The sequence below is a fragment of the Dipodomys merriami genome, unplaced genomic scaffold (assembly GCF_024711535.1).
Source record: "Dipodomys merriami isolate MVZ:Mamm:240054 unplaced genomic scaffold, mDipMer1.0.p SCAF_407, whole genome shotgun sequence".
Classification (NCBI taxonomy): domain Eukaryota; kingdom Metazoa; phylum Chordata; class Mammalia; order Rodentia; family Heteromyidae; genus Dipodomys; species Dipodomys merriami.
The window spans coordinates 580,607-596,198 of record NW_027205682.1 but is presented as its reverse complement, the minus strand read 5'-3'; the positions used below and the strand labels follow the sequence as shown (position 1 = coordinate 596,198).

Sequence of the window (15,592 nt, the reverse complement as noted above, 5' to 3'; positions counted from 1 at the left end):
AAAAGCAAGGAAGGTGAAGATGTTGCTAGCTTCCTTTGCCTTATGCAAAAATTGTTGCTACTTCCCTGAGCACCAGATTCACGTGGTACTCTTTCCTACACCACTCTCAATCACTTTGTGTTGTTGCAAGATTAAACTAATTTCTAGAAGGCATGATGAGCTGGATTGAGGAATAAGCCAGAGCATAGTTATGAGAGGGTACCTGAGGCTGTGGTTTGGGATGGTGAGGTAATTGTTATGACTGAAAGTATCTATTCTTGTAGTAATCCCTAATCTTGTTTTTGCTCATTTATTCATCCTGTTAACACTGTTATTTTTAGTATGTAATCATGCAAACTTACATTAAATGTGCCATCTATGGATTTGCTAGTGCTAGCTCTAATTGGTTGGTTGTGCTTGGTTGTACAGAAAGTTTTGGTCTGGGACATGTGGCTAAAAAGAAAATTCACAGAAGAAAACTTGAGGTAATATGTCTTACTCAAGGTTGTATGCTTTGTAGGTGTTACTTATCTTCAAGTGTGTCATGCCTATATCGATTATTTTATATTGTATCTTTAGGATGGCCAAGGTTCTTCGCATGACTGTTTAGGGAAATGAACATTAGGGACTTCTCAAACCTGGGTTTACCTCATCTTTACTCTTTTCCCTTTGGCCAAAGCATTTTAAATGGCAAATTGCTAATCATTGCATATGTGTGCAATGGGTAGAGTGAAATGTGCGATTTGACACCCACTATTGAAATAGTATAACATAAAAAATATACTCTATAAACAGTTTTATCTCTAACTTTGGGTGAAAATTACTGAGTTACATCATACATGTTATCCACAGTGTTTAAATATGTAAATGAATGAGGTAGAACACAAAATACAATGGATGCCTAGGATACTTTTGTATTAAAAAAGCAGTTCATGGGCTTGAAAGGTGGCTCAGTGGTAGAGTGCTTGCCTTGCATGTATGATGTCCTGGGTTCGATTCCTCAGCACCACAGAAGCAGAAATCGCTGGAAGTGGTGCTGTGGCTCAAGTGGTAGAGCACTAGCCTTGAGCTGAAGAGCTGAGGGACAGCACCCAGGCCCAGAGTTGCGGCACCTTGTCTGGCAAAAAAAAAAAAAAAAAAAAAAAAGAGGAAAAAAACCCAGTTCATACATCCTGAAGTATATTCAGTAATAATAACGTTTAGTGGAAATATATGTTTTTGCTTTCAATTATTCAATAATTTCAGTGGGAACATTCATTTTTTGAATTTACTGTGTACTTAAACAAAGAAATTAGTTGCTTTAATAATATCTAACAGGAAATTGACTGGATTTGTGTTTATTGGACACTTTAATGCTCTGCCTGAAAAATTAAAGTTTCTTTGCTTATAAAAAGGCTTTACGTTTTCAGGAAAAAATAAATGAATTTTTTTAAAAAAGTTTATGGTTTTGCATCCCATGTATCATGTTTGCAAGAGGAAATTCTGGGCCCAAAATCTCACAGATTCATTTCTGAATGCATCATTTCCCTTATATCCCAGCCATGTTTCCAGAATCTTCTGCTCATTGTCAGCAGCAAGACAGAATGAATGGATCTCTGGTGAGTTGTTTTATTATTTTCATTTGTTTTCCATTCCATTATATGAAACTAAAGATGTCCAAAAATTAAAAACAATACCAACCAGACAGATTCAGCCTCAGGAGCATATTCATAAATCAGATAAAGAAGGCTTGTAAATTAGCAGATAAAGATTGCTTGTAGGTTTCGCAGATTAAATCGTTATATTCTAAGTTGAATTCAGATTGGCTTCAGAATGTCTAGGTTTCATCTTGTTATAAAATGTAGTCATACCTGTTATTTGGTGTAATGACACCAAGCAGGTTACTTCTCATGGAAGTTGAAGGATAGATTGCCACCAGATCACTTCCTCATGAGTAATATTAAACTATCTCAATGAAATTTTCTTGGAATTGCTGAAATAATGTGGTCATACATACCTTCATGTGTTCTTAAGGAATGATTAACCTATATGTACTTAAATTACTCTCCATATATAGTTCTTGGACTGCTTCATGGTCTTGGTCTTACTTGAAACTTCGCCTGTATTTGTTGCTAAGCTTTATGGTCTTTCTACAAATTCCTGTTTGTTTTCTAAAGTATTCTCACGAGATTTCTTTCCTCTATTTTCTCTCTCTATTTTTGATTTTCTACTCACTAGTGTTGGTTATTTTTCTCTTTCTCTCTCTTTGTACCTATCTTTCTATCATTTTTTTCTTTTTTCATTCCCTCTTTCCTCCATATGTGTCTCAGATTTTCTTAGTGATCAGCTTTAAGTTGCTGACATGGCTCTTAGGATTGACATTTTTTTTACCTGTAGTATAGGAATATTATTGCCTAGAGAGTTCTACAGGATTCCAGAAACAAAGAAAATTAGAGAAACACAAAAACACAAACAGATAGATGTATGGGAAACCAGGGTTCCAAAGGCTCTCTGGCACTTTGTCCCTGTGCGCCAGAAAGCTAGCATAGTTCCTTGAGTGCACACTGGGAAGATTACCATTGATAACATGCAAAAATGAATTATCTATATTAATAGTACAATCAGAGCCACAACAGGTTGTGAGGAAAACATGTTTTCTTATTCTCCTGAAACAGTAGACTGTCACCCAGAGAAAATGCAGACATGGAGTTCACCTTACCTAGCCTTCAAGGTGAACAGCAGCTCAGTTTCAGATGCTATCTTTCCAACAGTAAGGAAAAGGCCTGCACTCCAGTCTCTTAACCCTCTCCATATTTCTCTTTTAAGGCTTCTGCAGCCAGCTCTCAGTGCTCTCAATTCTGTCAGGCTGGAATTCCAACCTCTCAAACCTTTTCCCCCTTCAGCTCAACTTCAGAGTTCCGTACAGAAAAGTACATCTTTCCCCCAATTGATAAACTACAAGGAAATTTGATTTCACCTGATTCTGTTATCTTTGGACTAACTTCATTTGTCGTGGTATTCAGTTTTGTTTTTCCATACCACTACTTTTTTTTTATATTTTAAACATAGAATTATGCGTTTTAATTTAATTATGCGTTTATGTTAAAGTAGTTGTCGTGTTGTGAATCATTAAACAAAACTCTGACATGTTATATCTATCAACCATGCCTGAGGTAGCTGAGATGCCAGCAAGCCTCTGACCACTTTTACAGGCAAAATGACGGTGTACAAGGAACTGTTTATGAACATATTCACTTAAGCATGTGTTTTGTTTGGCGTGCTGCATTTTGAACATACAGGCAGGTGCAGATATATTATGCAAATACCCGTATATCCCCCAGTTTTTTTTGTTTCATAATTTTCTTTTATTTTTTTTAATTTTTTTATTGTAAAGATACTATACAGAGGGTTACAGTTACATGAGTGAGCCATACCACTACTTTTAACTATTTCACTCACTGCCAGTATAAGATAGGTAATTTTCATAAAAAAAAATACAGTGACCAAGTTTTCCCTATTAGAAATATCATTTGTTGCAAAATCCCACATATGTTTGCTCAGGAATTGATTTTGATCTCTGAGGAATTTCGCTATTAACTAACACAAGGGAAAATGTATCCTTAGGGCTCTACTGGAGAAATGACTGAGGAATATGTAACACATTTGAGCATTTGGTCATATTTATCATTTTTGTCATCTTGAGGTTTCTTGAGCCTATATTAATTTCCCTCCACCTTCCATGAAGAACTATTAAAATGAAAATCTTCTGAAGGAACATTTTATTCTCCTCCCACCTATATTTTGTATTGTAGAATGTAGAGAAAGTTTACAAAACGTCATGATAGCAGTTCTTTTTTACATAGGAAGGAAATATCAGGGAATCTATGACCACATTTCAATATTTAGTATTTAAACCAATCATGTTGAACCTAGGATACTTTTATGTGGGAACTAAATCAAGTCTTATAAGGGCTCAATAAATCATTAGCTACTTTCTGGAGTACTGTTACTGTTTTTTAATATTCATGTGGACACTGCTTTTCCTTGATCTAGTAATGTTGTAGGTTCTGTATCCCATGTGATATCCTGAATGTGTTCTGCTTGCTTATGAGAGTACTTGTTAATAGAAGGTCTAAGGATTTATGGTGAAGCAGTATATGTAAATGCAGAAAAAATGTTTATTTAATTCATTTTTATGCTGATATGTACTAAAATATTATCAAAAATAATAATATAGTTTTTTAGACACCACCTTAGACTTAATTTCACTATGCCAGATTATTGTCTCCTTAGAGTTTTTATCTTGTCTCTATTGCTAGCAGCAGAAATGTGTTTGCATGCATTAGGAAATCTGTAACTTTTTATTGGTCTTGGGGCTTGAATTCTAGACCTGGTTGTTGTCCCTCAGCTCTTAAGGTCAAGGTGAGTGCTCTACCACTTGAGTCACAGTGCTACTTTCAGTTTTCTGGTGGTTTATTGGAGATAAGTGTCTCATGGACTTTCCTGCCTGGGCTGGCCATGAGCCTTGATCCTCAGACCTCAGCCTCCTCAATAGCTAGGATTACAGGCATCAGCCACCAGGTGCCCTGCAAATCTGTGTATTTGAATGGCCAGGTTTATGTATTGTCAAATATTTCTAATTTGCTATTTAATTTTCGCAGTTAAAAGATAACACAGCCAGCTGCAAACATTTTATGTAAGATAAAAGCATACCTGCAGCGTAATGGAATTCCAGATTGGAATTCTCATGACTCTGGTCTAATTTCTTGATGGAAATGTGCCATTACAGAAGCTGATCTCATTTGACGATGTGGCTGTGTACTTCACCTGAAAGGAGTGTCAGGATCTGGATCCTGGACAGAGGAACCTTTATAGAGAAGTAATGCTGGAGACCTATAGCAACCTAATGTCCTTGGGTGAGCAAAGGTGACTTTTATTTGGAAGATCAAGTGCTTTTATTTTAGTAGACATTTGACTGTTTATGTTATTTAGGTATAATATTCTAGTCCATTCCCAGGTAGAAAACTGCTAGTATAAAAGCCAACCAAAGTCAGGTCTGGGAGCTTGATATTGTTTGCCTTTCACACTACTGCTTCAGCCACAACACCATTTTGGCTTTTGTTTTGGGGTATAGTCTGAATTTCCATTCCAGGTTGGTTTCAAGCCTGCCTCTTCTGATATTACCTCCTAAATGTAGGGTTAGAAGTGTAAGCCTTTGGACCATTACATTTTGTTTAAAAAAAAAAAAAGATTCCAGTCCATGGGAAGTGTCATTTCTTCCTAAGGGAAACTTCAACTTCATTATATGTAACTCAAGAGCTAATTTTATTCTCATTCTTTAACAAGGCAAATTAGTAGTTGGACAAAAGTTGTAAATTATGATCCACTAACAGGAAACTGACTTCCCAGACGTGAGGTGATTATTATAGGTGGATCTGCAGTCTAGAAAGAATATATATTACTAGTGTCAGTACGATTTGGAAATAAGTAGTTGTAAGTGTGAAAGTGTGTATTTGTAAGCCAAACCTGACATAGGTTGCATTGCTTCAAGCTTGGAATCCTAGATACTCTGGAGGTGGAAATCTCAAGATTTTGGTTTGAAGCCAGCAAGTGTAGAAAATGAACATGAGACTCTTATCTCCAATTAACCATTCCAAAACTAGAAAGGTAGCCAAGACTCAAAGGAGTAGAATGCTAGATCTGAGCAAAATAGCTGAGTTCAAGCCACACAATTGGCAAAATAAATGCGTAGCTGGGGAAAAGTCCACCATGGAGCTGTTAGAATTGAGACACCATGGGTTGGGAAGGTGGCTCAGTGGTAGAGCGCTTGTCTTGCATGCTTGAGCCACTGTGTTTGATTGCTCAGCACCACATAAACATAAAACAATCCGGAATTGGCGTTGTGGCTCAAGTGATAGAGTGCTAGCCTTGAGCTTAAGAGCTGAGAGACAGCTCCCAGGTCCAGAGTTCAGGCCCCACAACAGAACCCACCCACCAAAAAATAAAACAATTGAGAAACCAGATTTAGGAGCAACCTTGTGAGCAGGATGTCTGCAACCTTCTATTAATGATGACCCAGCAAGAACAATAGTTCTCCACTATTTCTTAATCACAGGCCTCTGTGTTCCTAAACCTAAATTGATTGTCAAGCTGGAGCAAGGTACAGATCCATGGATAAGAGAAGACTCAGAAGAGAATTTCACAGGTGAGTTAAAGCATCTTGAAGGTGATGATTGGTCCAGAGCCTATTGGTCTGTTTATCTTGAGCTGTTTAGAGGGAAATATGCCTTGTACACCTGAGTCATGTGAAGCAGAAAAGTAGGTGATCTTTTGTCTCAAGGAATTGTAAATCCAGAATTCACGTAGAGACAAACTGAATTTGGTGTGCCAGTGTAGTTAATGTTAGCAATTCTCTTTTTCTGTAGAGAAGTCATTCATAAAGAGAAAAAGACAATAAAAAATGTAGAAAGGAGATCTCATTTTCTTTTAAACTAGTATTATGAAGTTAGGAGGCAAATAGGAGTATGCTAGGGCTGCTATCCTCTGCTGTGACAATTTCTCATCAGTTATGCTGTGCATAGAGTGAGATTCAGAATGGAAGCATTAAAAGTACATAGATGAATAATTTGAGTAAATATTTCCTTGACAAAAAAGAAAAATCTGAAATACAGAAAAACATTATTTTCCATTGTAAACTGTCAGTACTACTTTCTTAATTACTACATTGTATAGAAAATATATATATATATATATTTTTTTTTTTTTTTGTCGCCGTGAGGCTTGAACTCTAGGCCTGGGCGCTGTCCCTCAGCTCTTCAGCTCAAGGCGAGGGGTCTACCACTTGAGCTACAGCGCCACTTCCGGTTTTCTGGTGGTTTATTGGAGATAGGAGTCTCACGGTCTCTCCTGCCCGAGTTGGCTTTGAACCAAGATCCTCATATCTCAGCCTCCTGAGTAGCTAGGATTACAGGCGTGAGCCACCAGCGCCCGGCAGAAAATATATATTCTGAATAAAGGAATGCTTTGATATTTGAAAATTTTGTAACAGAGTGTGAGAAAATACCTTTACATTAAGGAATTTATGGATCTCATTTATGTTTTTGTCTATTTTCCTGTTATTCATTTTAGATGTCCCAGAAATGGAGGATGAAATTAGCACCTGTCAGGAAAGTCACAATAAATATCTCTCTGAAGTAGCAGTCATGAATAGTAACCCAGGGGAGGAAAAAGTGAGACTTATAATAAGTTTTAATTTGAGCTCAAAACAGAAGTCAGAACTGATTAAGAATAATGGGAACTCCTTAGAGATGAGGACAGAAAAGGTCACTGGGTGTCAGAACATGGATGTTTTCAGTGAACCTGGTAAGATGTGTGCTGCATATCGTCCTCATGTGCCTTCTGTAGTTGAAGAATATAAACAATGTGAAAGGTCTTTCACTGAGAAGACATACCCTATCATCCCTCAGAGAAAACAGACAGGAGAGAAACCTTATGAATGTAACATGTGTGGAAAGATTTTCACCTGTAAGGCATACCTTACTGTGCACCTGAGAATTCACACAGGAAACAAACCATATGAATGTAATGTGTGGAAAGTCTTTCACCCAGGAGTCACACCTTACTGTCCACCAGAAAAGACACACAGGTGAGAAACCTTTTCAATGGAACATGTGTGAAATGTCTTTCACCTGGAAGTCAAACCTTACTACCCACCAGCGAACACACACAGGAGAGAAACCTTATGAATGCAACGTGTGTGGAAAGTCTTTTGTCAAGAAGGCATGCCTGGCTGGGCGCTGGTGGCTCACGCCTGTAATCCTAGCTACTCAGGAGGCTGAGATCTGAGGATCCCGGTTCAAAGCCAGCCCGGGCGGGAGAGACTGTGAGACTCCTATCTCCAATAAACCACCAGAAAACCGGAAGTGGTGCTGTAGCTCAAGTGGTAGAGCGCTCGCCTTGAGCTGAAGAGCTGAGGGACAGCGCCCAGGCCCAGAGCTCAAGCCCCACGACCGACAAAAAAAAAAAAAAAAAAAGAAGGCATGCCTTACTGTCCACCAGAGAACACATACTAGAGAGAAACCTTATGAATGTAATATGTGTGGAAAGTCTTTCACCCAGAAATCAAGGCTTACTAGACATCAGAGAACACACTGGAGAGAAACCTCATGAATGTAACAGGTGTGGAAAGACTTTCACCAAGAAGTCATACATTACTGGCCACAAGACAACACACACAAGAGAGAAACCTTATGAATGTAACATGCGTGTCATCTATCACGTGGAAGTCCAACTCACTGTCCATCAGAAAAGACACACAGGAAAGATACCTTATGAATGTCATATGTGTGAAAAGTCTTAGCCAGAAGCTACACCTTACTGTCCACCAGAGAGCACAAAAACAGGAGAAAAATTTTATGAATGTAAGCTATATGGAAAGTCTTTCACCCAGAACATACAACTTTCTGTCCATCAGAAAAAAACCCACCAGAGAGAAATGTTATGTATGTAGCAGGCATGGAAATTCTTTCACCTGTAAAGCACACCTTAACATCCATCACAGAACACAAGGAGAGAAACCTTATGAATGCAACCAGTGTGGAAAGACCTGGAGGTCACAGCTTAATACACATAAGTTGATTCACACAAATGAAATGATTTAGGATTGTACCAAATGGACAAAGTTTTTGATCTGTAAGAAAATTGAAATTGCAATACAGAACTAATACAGGATAGAGACCTTATGATATAGCAGATGTGGAGTCCTCCAACTAGAAGACACAGCTCAGGGTTCATCACAGAACACACAAAACACACAGACAGAGACACACCCTCTCACACAAAGAGGAGAGAAATCCTAAATAGGAAAAATAAATGGAAAGGTTTTCAAGAAAAAGTCCTAACTCAGTTTGCATCAGAGAACAGACACAGATGAGAAAATACAAATGTAACAAATGTGGAATGTCTTTTACCAAGTATTCATGGATCCAAGTTCATAGAACACACACACTGAAGAAATCTTACAAATATTACAAATGTGGAAATCCTTTGATCAGAAAGGAATACTTCATGTTCATCAGAGAACTGACTCACATAGGAGAAAAGAAAGTAGTGCATAGAACCTATGTGAAATGACTTTCAATCAGAAATGAATCCTGAGCATATGTGAGAGCATAGACAGGAAAGAAATTATGAGTATAGAAAACATTTTCCTGGAAGTCACATCTGTACAGGTTCCAGAGACCGGGACACATGGCAGAATTTCTGTAAATATAAACATGAGAGGAAGTGTTTCAACCAGAAGCCGTCCTTTAGCAATTAGTAAAACATTCACCCAGGAAAATAGCCCAATGTAGGAAAACATTTGTCATAAAACCTCTATAAATTATATAGAGAAATGCTTCCTGACAGAGGTAAGCTAGGTGTGATGCGAAACCATTCTTCACTCTTCAGCTTTCTTTGAGCCAACATTTCTCATCCTCTCATCGTGTTGAGTGGATATGGTGTCCTTCAATATTTTCCAAAGCATGTGGAAACAACCAATCACAACAAGTAATTCAGAGATTGAAGTTATTAACTTGTGTCTTTTATACTAAGGAATGGTGTGTCAGGGTAATTTGATAAACTCTTCTTAGAAACATGAGCTCTGGCCCTTTGGGACTGGATTCAGGTCATCTCCAAAATGGTTAGAGGAACAATAGATAGGTAAAGAATGTGATGATTGGAGGCAAGAACATGAGAACAACCATTTTTCTACTGCTCCCTTAAGTCTCCCTCCGTATGTGTGATCCATGCCTTATAGGACAAAGGCCTAACTTATTCCAGTTCAGTTTCTGAATGGAAGATCTAATGGAAGATATTAGTCCTTATTGCAGTACATACATAGTAGTAAATTCTTTCTCAGAGGGGTAACAATGCTCAATAGGAAATGTATTCATGACCTAACTCATATAATGGTATAACGAATCTATATAGTATATCTACAATATATACTTTAAAAAATATGGTGGGGGGCTTGGAAGGTGGATTAGTGGTAGAGTGCTTGCCTTGCATGCATGAGGCCCTGGGTTCAATTCCTCAGCACCACATAAGCAAAAAGAAAAAAGCTGGAAGTGTTGCTGTGGCTCAAGCTGTAGAGCACTAGCCTTGAGCTGAAGAGCTGAGGGAGAGTGCACAGGCCCAGAGTTTAGGCCCCAGGACTGGATGAAAAAAAAAAAGAAGAAATGAAAAAATATGGTTGATAAATAAAACAAGAGTCTCTGCATTTTGCCTTGGGGCAGAACCCCAAAGTGTCTTCAGTGCTTGATCTTTTCTTTATTTAATCACTGTTGATGAGCAACTTGTGATTGATTCACTCTTAGCCCATTTAGTTGTTCTGCTGAGTAAGCTATAATGAAACACCAGTGTGGACGATGTGTCATGCCTGTGTTATCTCATAGAGGGCCAATGTAGATATGACATTAGGGAAAATAATCAGGCACAAAAAGATATTGATCAATCTCACAAAAATTGAACTTAAAAAAAACATAAAACCATCTGCCACTTGAGCTACAGCATCACTTCTAGGCCCTGAGACAAGCGAAGGAAGGAGGGAAGTGAGAGAGGGAAAGAGGAAGGGAAGGAATGAGGAAGAAGGAAGAAATAAACTATTCAAAAGAAGAATGTTTAATTTTTGGTGAATGTGAGAATTATTCTTTCATAGGTGGGGCTCAAGAAAAATGGCTTTTGTTGCAACAATGAGAAGTACAAAATGTCAAAAAAAAAAAAAAAAAAAAAGAAAAATGGCTTTTACAAAAAGCAAATTCTTTAACTGTTTACAAAATGATAAAGAGGATGTAACATTTTGCAAATTAATTTAATAATTCAGTAATATTAAGTAAGGAAGTCAGGTGTGGCTGGTGCGCTATTTGCCACAGGGTGGTTGGTGGGGTCTGCCGTCTGGTATTTATGTTTGGGGAAGGAAATGACAACATATATCACTTGCCAACCAACAGATGGGTGTGTCTGGTTTCCTGGAAGCAGGGGTGAGCATTTGGCTGATATGTTACTCAATCTGTTAGTCTAGTGCCTTGGACTGGAATTTCCTGTAGACCTGCCTCCTTCTTAGGTCCTATTTAGGCTTGACCAGCAGTGGCACCAGATACAATGCCACATGTCTCTGTGATCATGTCCTGTGTCCTTTCCCCTGGCTTGTCTCTGGTCATCCTAGTGTCCCAATTCAACACTCTCTTGGTGCTGATTGGTTTCTTGGTGTTGGTTTTATTCTTTTTTTTTTTCCTTTCTGTCCTATTTCCAAGCTGTCTAAGTGTATTTGTGGACTTCAAGTCTTTGTTACTACAGGCTGCTTGCAGACTGCTAGCTGTGTAATAAACACTGTAGTATTCCATTTTCCAAAATGTGGCTTCCAACAAATATACTGTCTTCTTTTACAGAAACACAAAGGTGGACCTAACATTAGAATTTCTAGAGCCAAGATAGATGCCACAGTATAGTGATGTAATTAAAGATATCCTGGAGGCATTTACAAAATATGTCTGTTACATCAGAAAGTGCTTAATTAGTAAACCAAGACCAAGACTCCAGATCCTATATAAGCCAATCATTCTAGATATGTCCAGAGCTGTTTGGTTACATGAAGAGCTCTACTTTCACACTTTCTTTTTTTTTAATTTTAATTTATAATTTTATATTGTGAAAATACTCTACAGAGGAGTTACAATTCAATGGGCGATATAATGAGTACATTTCTTATCAAGCATTGTAGCCTCTTCCTTTGTTTCCTCTTCCCATACCTTCCCTTCATCCCCGCCAGCTCCCCACCTAATCATCCCCGCTTACCCACCCTGTCCCCCCCCACCAAAGTTGTAAATTTCATTTTTCGACATAACGACTTGTACATCTCATTGTTGCAATGGGTCCACCTGTATCCCTATTTACTTTCACACTTTCATGAAGGAATGCTTTTGTGCCAATATGAGGTGTTGAACTCAGGAACTGAGTTGAAGCCAAGCTGGCTTCAAAGGAGATTCTTTCATCTTGGCCTCCATAAAAGCTAGGAATCAAAGCATGAGCTCTGTGGGCTGTTCTGAAGAAATCTCTCTCTGGTAACAGGAGGTTTCCTTCAGTGCTTTACCTCATGCTTCCTGTGCCTTCAACAATTTCAGTATTTATTTTAATTGTTCAAAGAGAATCCTTAAATCCAGCTTATGATTCCATTTACAAGAAAAGGACAGTGGACTTCACATTGCAAGATTTAGCTAGTTGCTAGCTTAACCTCTTCCGTCACACTGTTCACCCTTTTGCTTTTTTGCGGGGGGGAAGATACGGTTGTGTGGCCTGAACTCTGGGCCTGGGTGCTGTCCATCAGCTCTTCAGCTCAAGATTAGCACTCTACCATTTGAGCCACAGCACCACTTCCAGCTTTTTTTTTCTTTTTGCTTATGTGGTGCTGGGGATTCGACAGGGCCTCATGCATGCAAGGCAAGCACTGTACCACTGAGCCACCTTCCCAGCCCAACACTTCTGCTTATCTACAGAGGAATAGTGAAAAAAATTGGGGGATTGGGAGGCACCTGTGCCCTTGCTCTTCCTACTTGTACCCCCCCCACACACACACACACCATCCATTTGGAAATGGCTCATTCTCCCATGTTTATAAACTGGATGCTTTCTGAGAAGGGATGGTTCACAGACTGGAGTCCTACCTTGGCCTGTTTTATAGCTCAATTTATGAACCAACATACCACATTCATTTAAAGTATGCCTGATGATAACATTTTATTAATGTTTTCTATTATTTTGTTATTATCATGTGGCCAACTCGTTGCTTGAACTCACAATTTAAGGGACTTAATGCTCATTGAATTGGTAATGTACCCTATCCTTCTTTTAATTTAAGACCAGCAATTAAAAATGAGCAATTACACTCCCTCATGTGTGGAATCTTAGCAACTCAGGAAGCCGAAATTAGATAGAATTTGTAGGGTATCCCATGGAAAAGCTTAATGAAAATGGTATCTTAGCCAATAAAAGTGTGGCTCTGGTTATATGTGACTATCTTGTTTGCTACTTGTGATATGTAATTATAAAATTAGTGTGTCGAAAGGCCAAGGCAGAGAAGCAAGACCCTAATGTGAAAAATCAGTGATACAAAAGGGCATCTGGTATAGAAGGTAAAGGAAGCCTCACAAATTTTTGCCCCTGAATTCACCTTGAGGACCAATAATAGGATCTGTGCAAACAATACATTCTTCCAAATATTTAGTGGAACCATTTGAATGTAGTTTACAGAATGATAGGTAAACAGTCCTTTACCAAGTAATTGCAAAAGGAACTTTGCATATGGCTATATGATGTTATGAATTTTATATCCTGTTATGTGGACACCATGAGTCCTGCTTGGATCAAGAAATTAAGATCTCCTGATCTAACAGGACACTGATGCTTCACATGTGAATAATTAGTTGCTCAATAGGATGAGCTTTAAGGATCACAATTGAAAGGCAAACTAGGTAGGAATAGCTGTAAGAGTGTTCTGGCCAATTATCACCAAATTTCCCACAAGTAGTGCTGTGAATAAAATTGATAGATTGTCAACACATTTGTTCCTTTATTACCAAAGCTCAGGGACAGTACCCGGGTCCTGAGTAGAAGGCACTCCAAGGCTAGGGAAGATATTTTGTAAAATGGGTTCTTTGGCCCTAATGCAGAAAAGTTACCATTCCTGAGAAAGCCTAAAGTCCTCCATATTGTATAGTCATTGACCTCAATTGAAGTTGATATTGAAATGTCTGATAGATTGTCATGAATAGTTTGGTATCTTTTTTCATGTGAACCCACATGCGCATAACTTTATATTTCTGACTAGTTCATAGGTCCTTGCAGAGGTTCAAGTTACTATGTAGGACAATGGGGTCCACGTGTGTAAAGTGCAGAATGAGACCTTCAAAGAGAGATCTCAACAGAAAATATGGCCAAATATTTCAGTATCCTTGAAACAGTATCATAAGAAAAGCCATTTGAAGAAAAGTAAAATTAAGAGAAAAATGGAGGAAAGAGAAGCAGAGAGAATGAAAGAGAAAAAGAGACAGAGAGAGAAATAGACAATGAGAGAAGAAAGAGAGAAATAAAACTAGTGAAGCCACATGGTGGTGGCTCATGCCTGCAATCCTAGCTAGTCAGGAGGCTGAGATCCGAGCATAGAAGTTCAAAGCCAGCCCAGGCAGGACCATCTGTGAGACTCTTATCTCCAATTAACCACTAGAAAATTGGATGTGGTGATGTGGCACCAGTGGTAGAGTACTAGCCTTGAGCTGCAGAGTTTAAGTATAGCGCCTAGGCCCAGAGTTCCAGAACTATGACTGAAAAGGAAAAAAAAAAAAAAAAAAAGAAAGAAGGGATGGTAAATGGAAACAAAGGAGGAGGCAACAATGTGTGATAAGAAATGTATTCACTATCTTGACCATGTAATTGTAACCTCCCTTTATGGTATTTTCACAATAAATAAATGTAATGCAAAAGAAAGAAAGCTTAATAAAGATGAAAAATAGAATGAATTGGGAAAATAGGTAAGAGAACTCCTATGAGAGCACCATAGAGAAAAACAGATATTTCTATAAATACCATCAAGCTCAGCCTAAGTTTCAAGTAAAACAAAGAGCACAAAGCAGTCCAAGAGTATTTACAGAGATTACTTGAAGTACTTAAAGCTCACTCAGTCCTGTAGAATATTTGAAGTTATGTTTGACCACACTATTTCAGCAAATCCAGTAAAATTTCATTAGGATAGTTTAATATTGCACATGAGGATGTGATGTCTGAGCAGTTGCTAGCCATCCTTCACCTTCAATGAGAAGTCATCTCCTGGGTGTCACTGAATCACATAACTAGTGGGACAACTTTCTCTCACACTAGAAAATGTAGAAACAAACAAGCATATCTTCACTTAACTTGGAATGTCAGTTTTTATAATCTTCTAAATCTCCAAGCCATCTTTAGTTTTTGTTTTGTTTTTTTTTTTTGTCCATCGTGGGGCTTGAACTCTGGGCTTGGGTGCTGTCCCTGTGCTCTTCAGCTCAAGGTGAGTGCTCTATAGCTTGACCCACAGTGCCACTTCCCTTTTTCTAGCGGTTTATTGGATAAAAGAATCTCACAGACTTTCCTGCTCGGGTTGGCTCTGAACCCTGATCCTCAGCTCTCACCTCCTGAGTAGCTTGGATTACAGGTGTGAGCCACCCGCGTCTGGCTACATCTTTAGCATTTTTAGAAACATGTTCCTGAAGCTGAATCTTTTTTTTTCTCTTCATCCATCTTGGACATCCTTAGGTTCATAATGGAATGTCAAACAAAGTGAAAAATAAAAGAATCTCACTAGAGATCCTTTCATGCTTTCTTGCTGTTGACAATGAATAACGATTCTGGAACCATGGCTAGGAGTGAAGGCAAATAAGGGAGTCAGAAAAGAACCTGTGGGATTTTACCCTAGATGTTCCTGTTCAAAACATGATATGTGGCCTGGAAGAGCCTTCCTATGGGAGAAGAATCATTCCTGTCTTAAGAAGAGCATTAAATTGTCGACTAAAGACATATGCATGGGGGCTGGGAAGATGGCTCAGTGGTAGAGCACTTGCCTTGCATG

General features: G+C 38.5%; 1 protein-coding gene across 1 annotated transcript in view; it reads left to right on the top strand.

The window, feature by feature from the left end:
* The first annotated feature begins 1,520 nt into the window (after positions 1-1,520).
* The window catches only part of LOC138806740 (zinc finger protein 420-like), a 28,193-nt gene continuing 14,121 nt past the window's right edge, over positions 1,521-15,592 (top strand). The window contains exons 1-4 of the mRNA XM_069992086.1: positions 1,521-1,577; positions 2,785-2,973; positions 4,793-4,874; positions 6,074-6,163. Coding sequence (XP_069848187.1) covers positions 1,521-1,577; positions 2,785-2,973; positions 4,793-4,874; positions 6,074-6,163 — 418 coding nt within the window. The remainder of the gene's footprint in view (positions 1,578-2,784; positions 2,974-4,792; positions 4,875-6,073; positions 6,164-15,592) is intronic.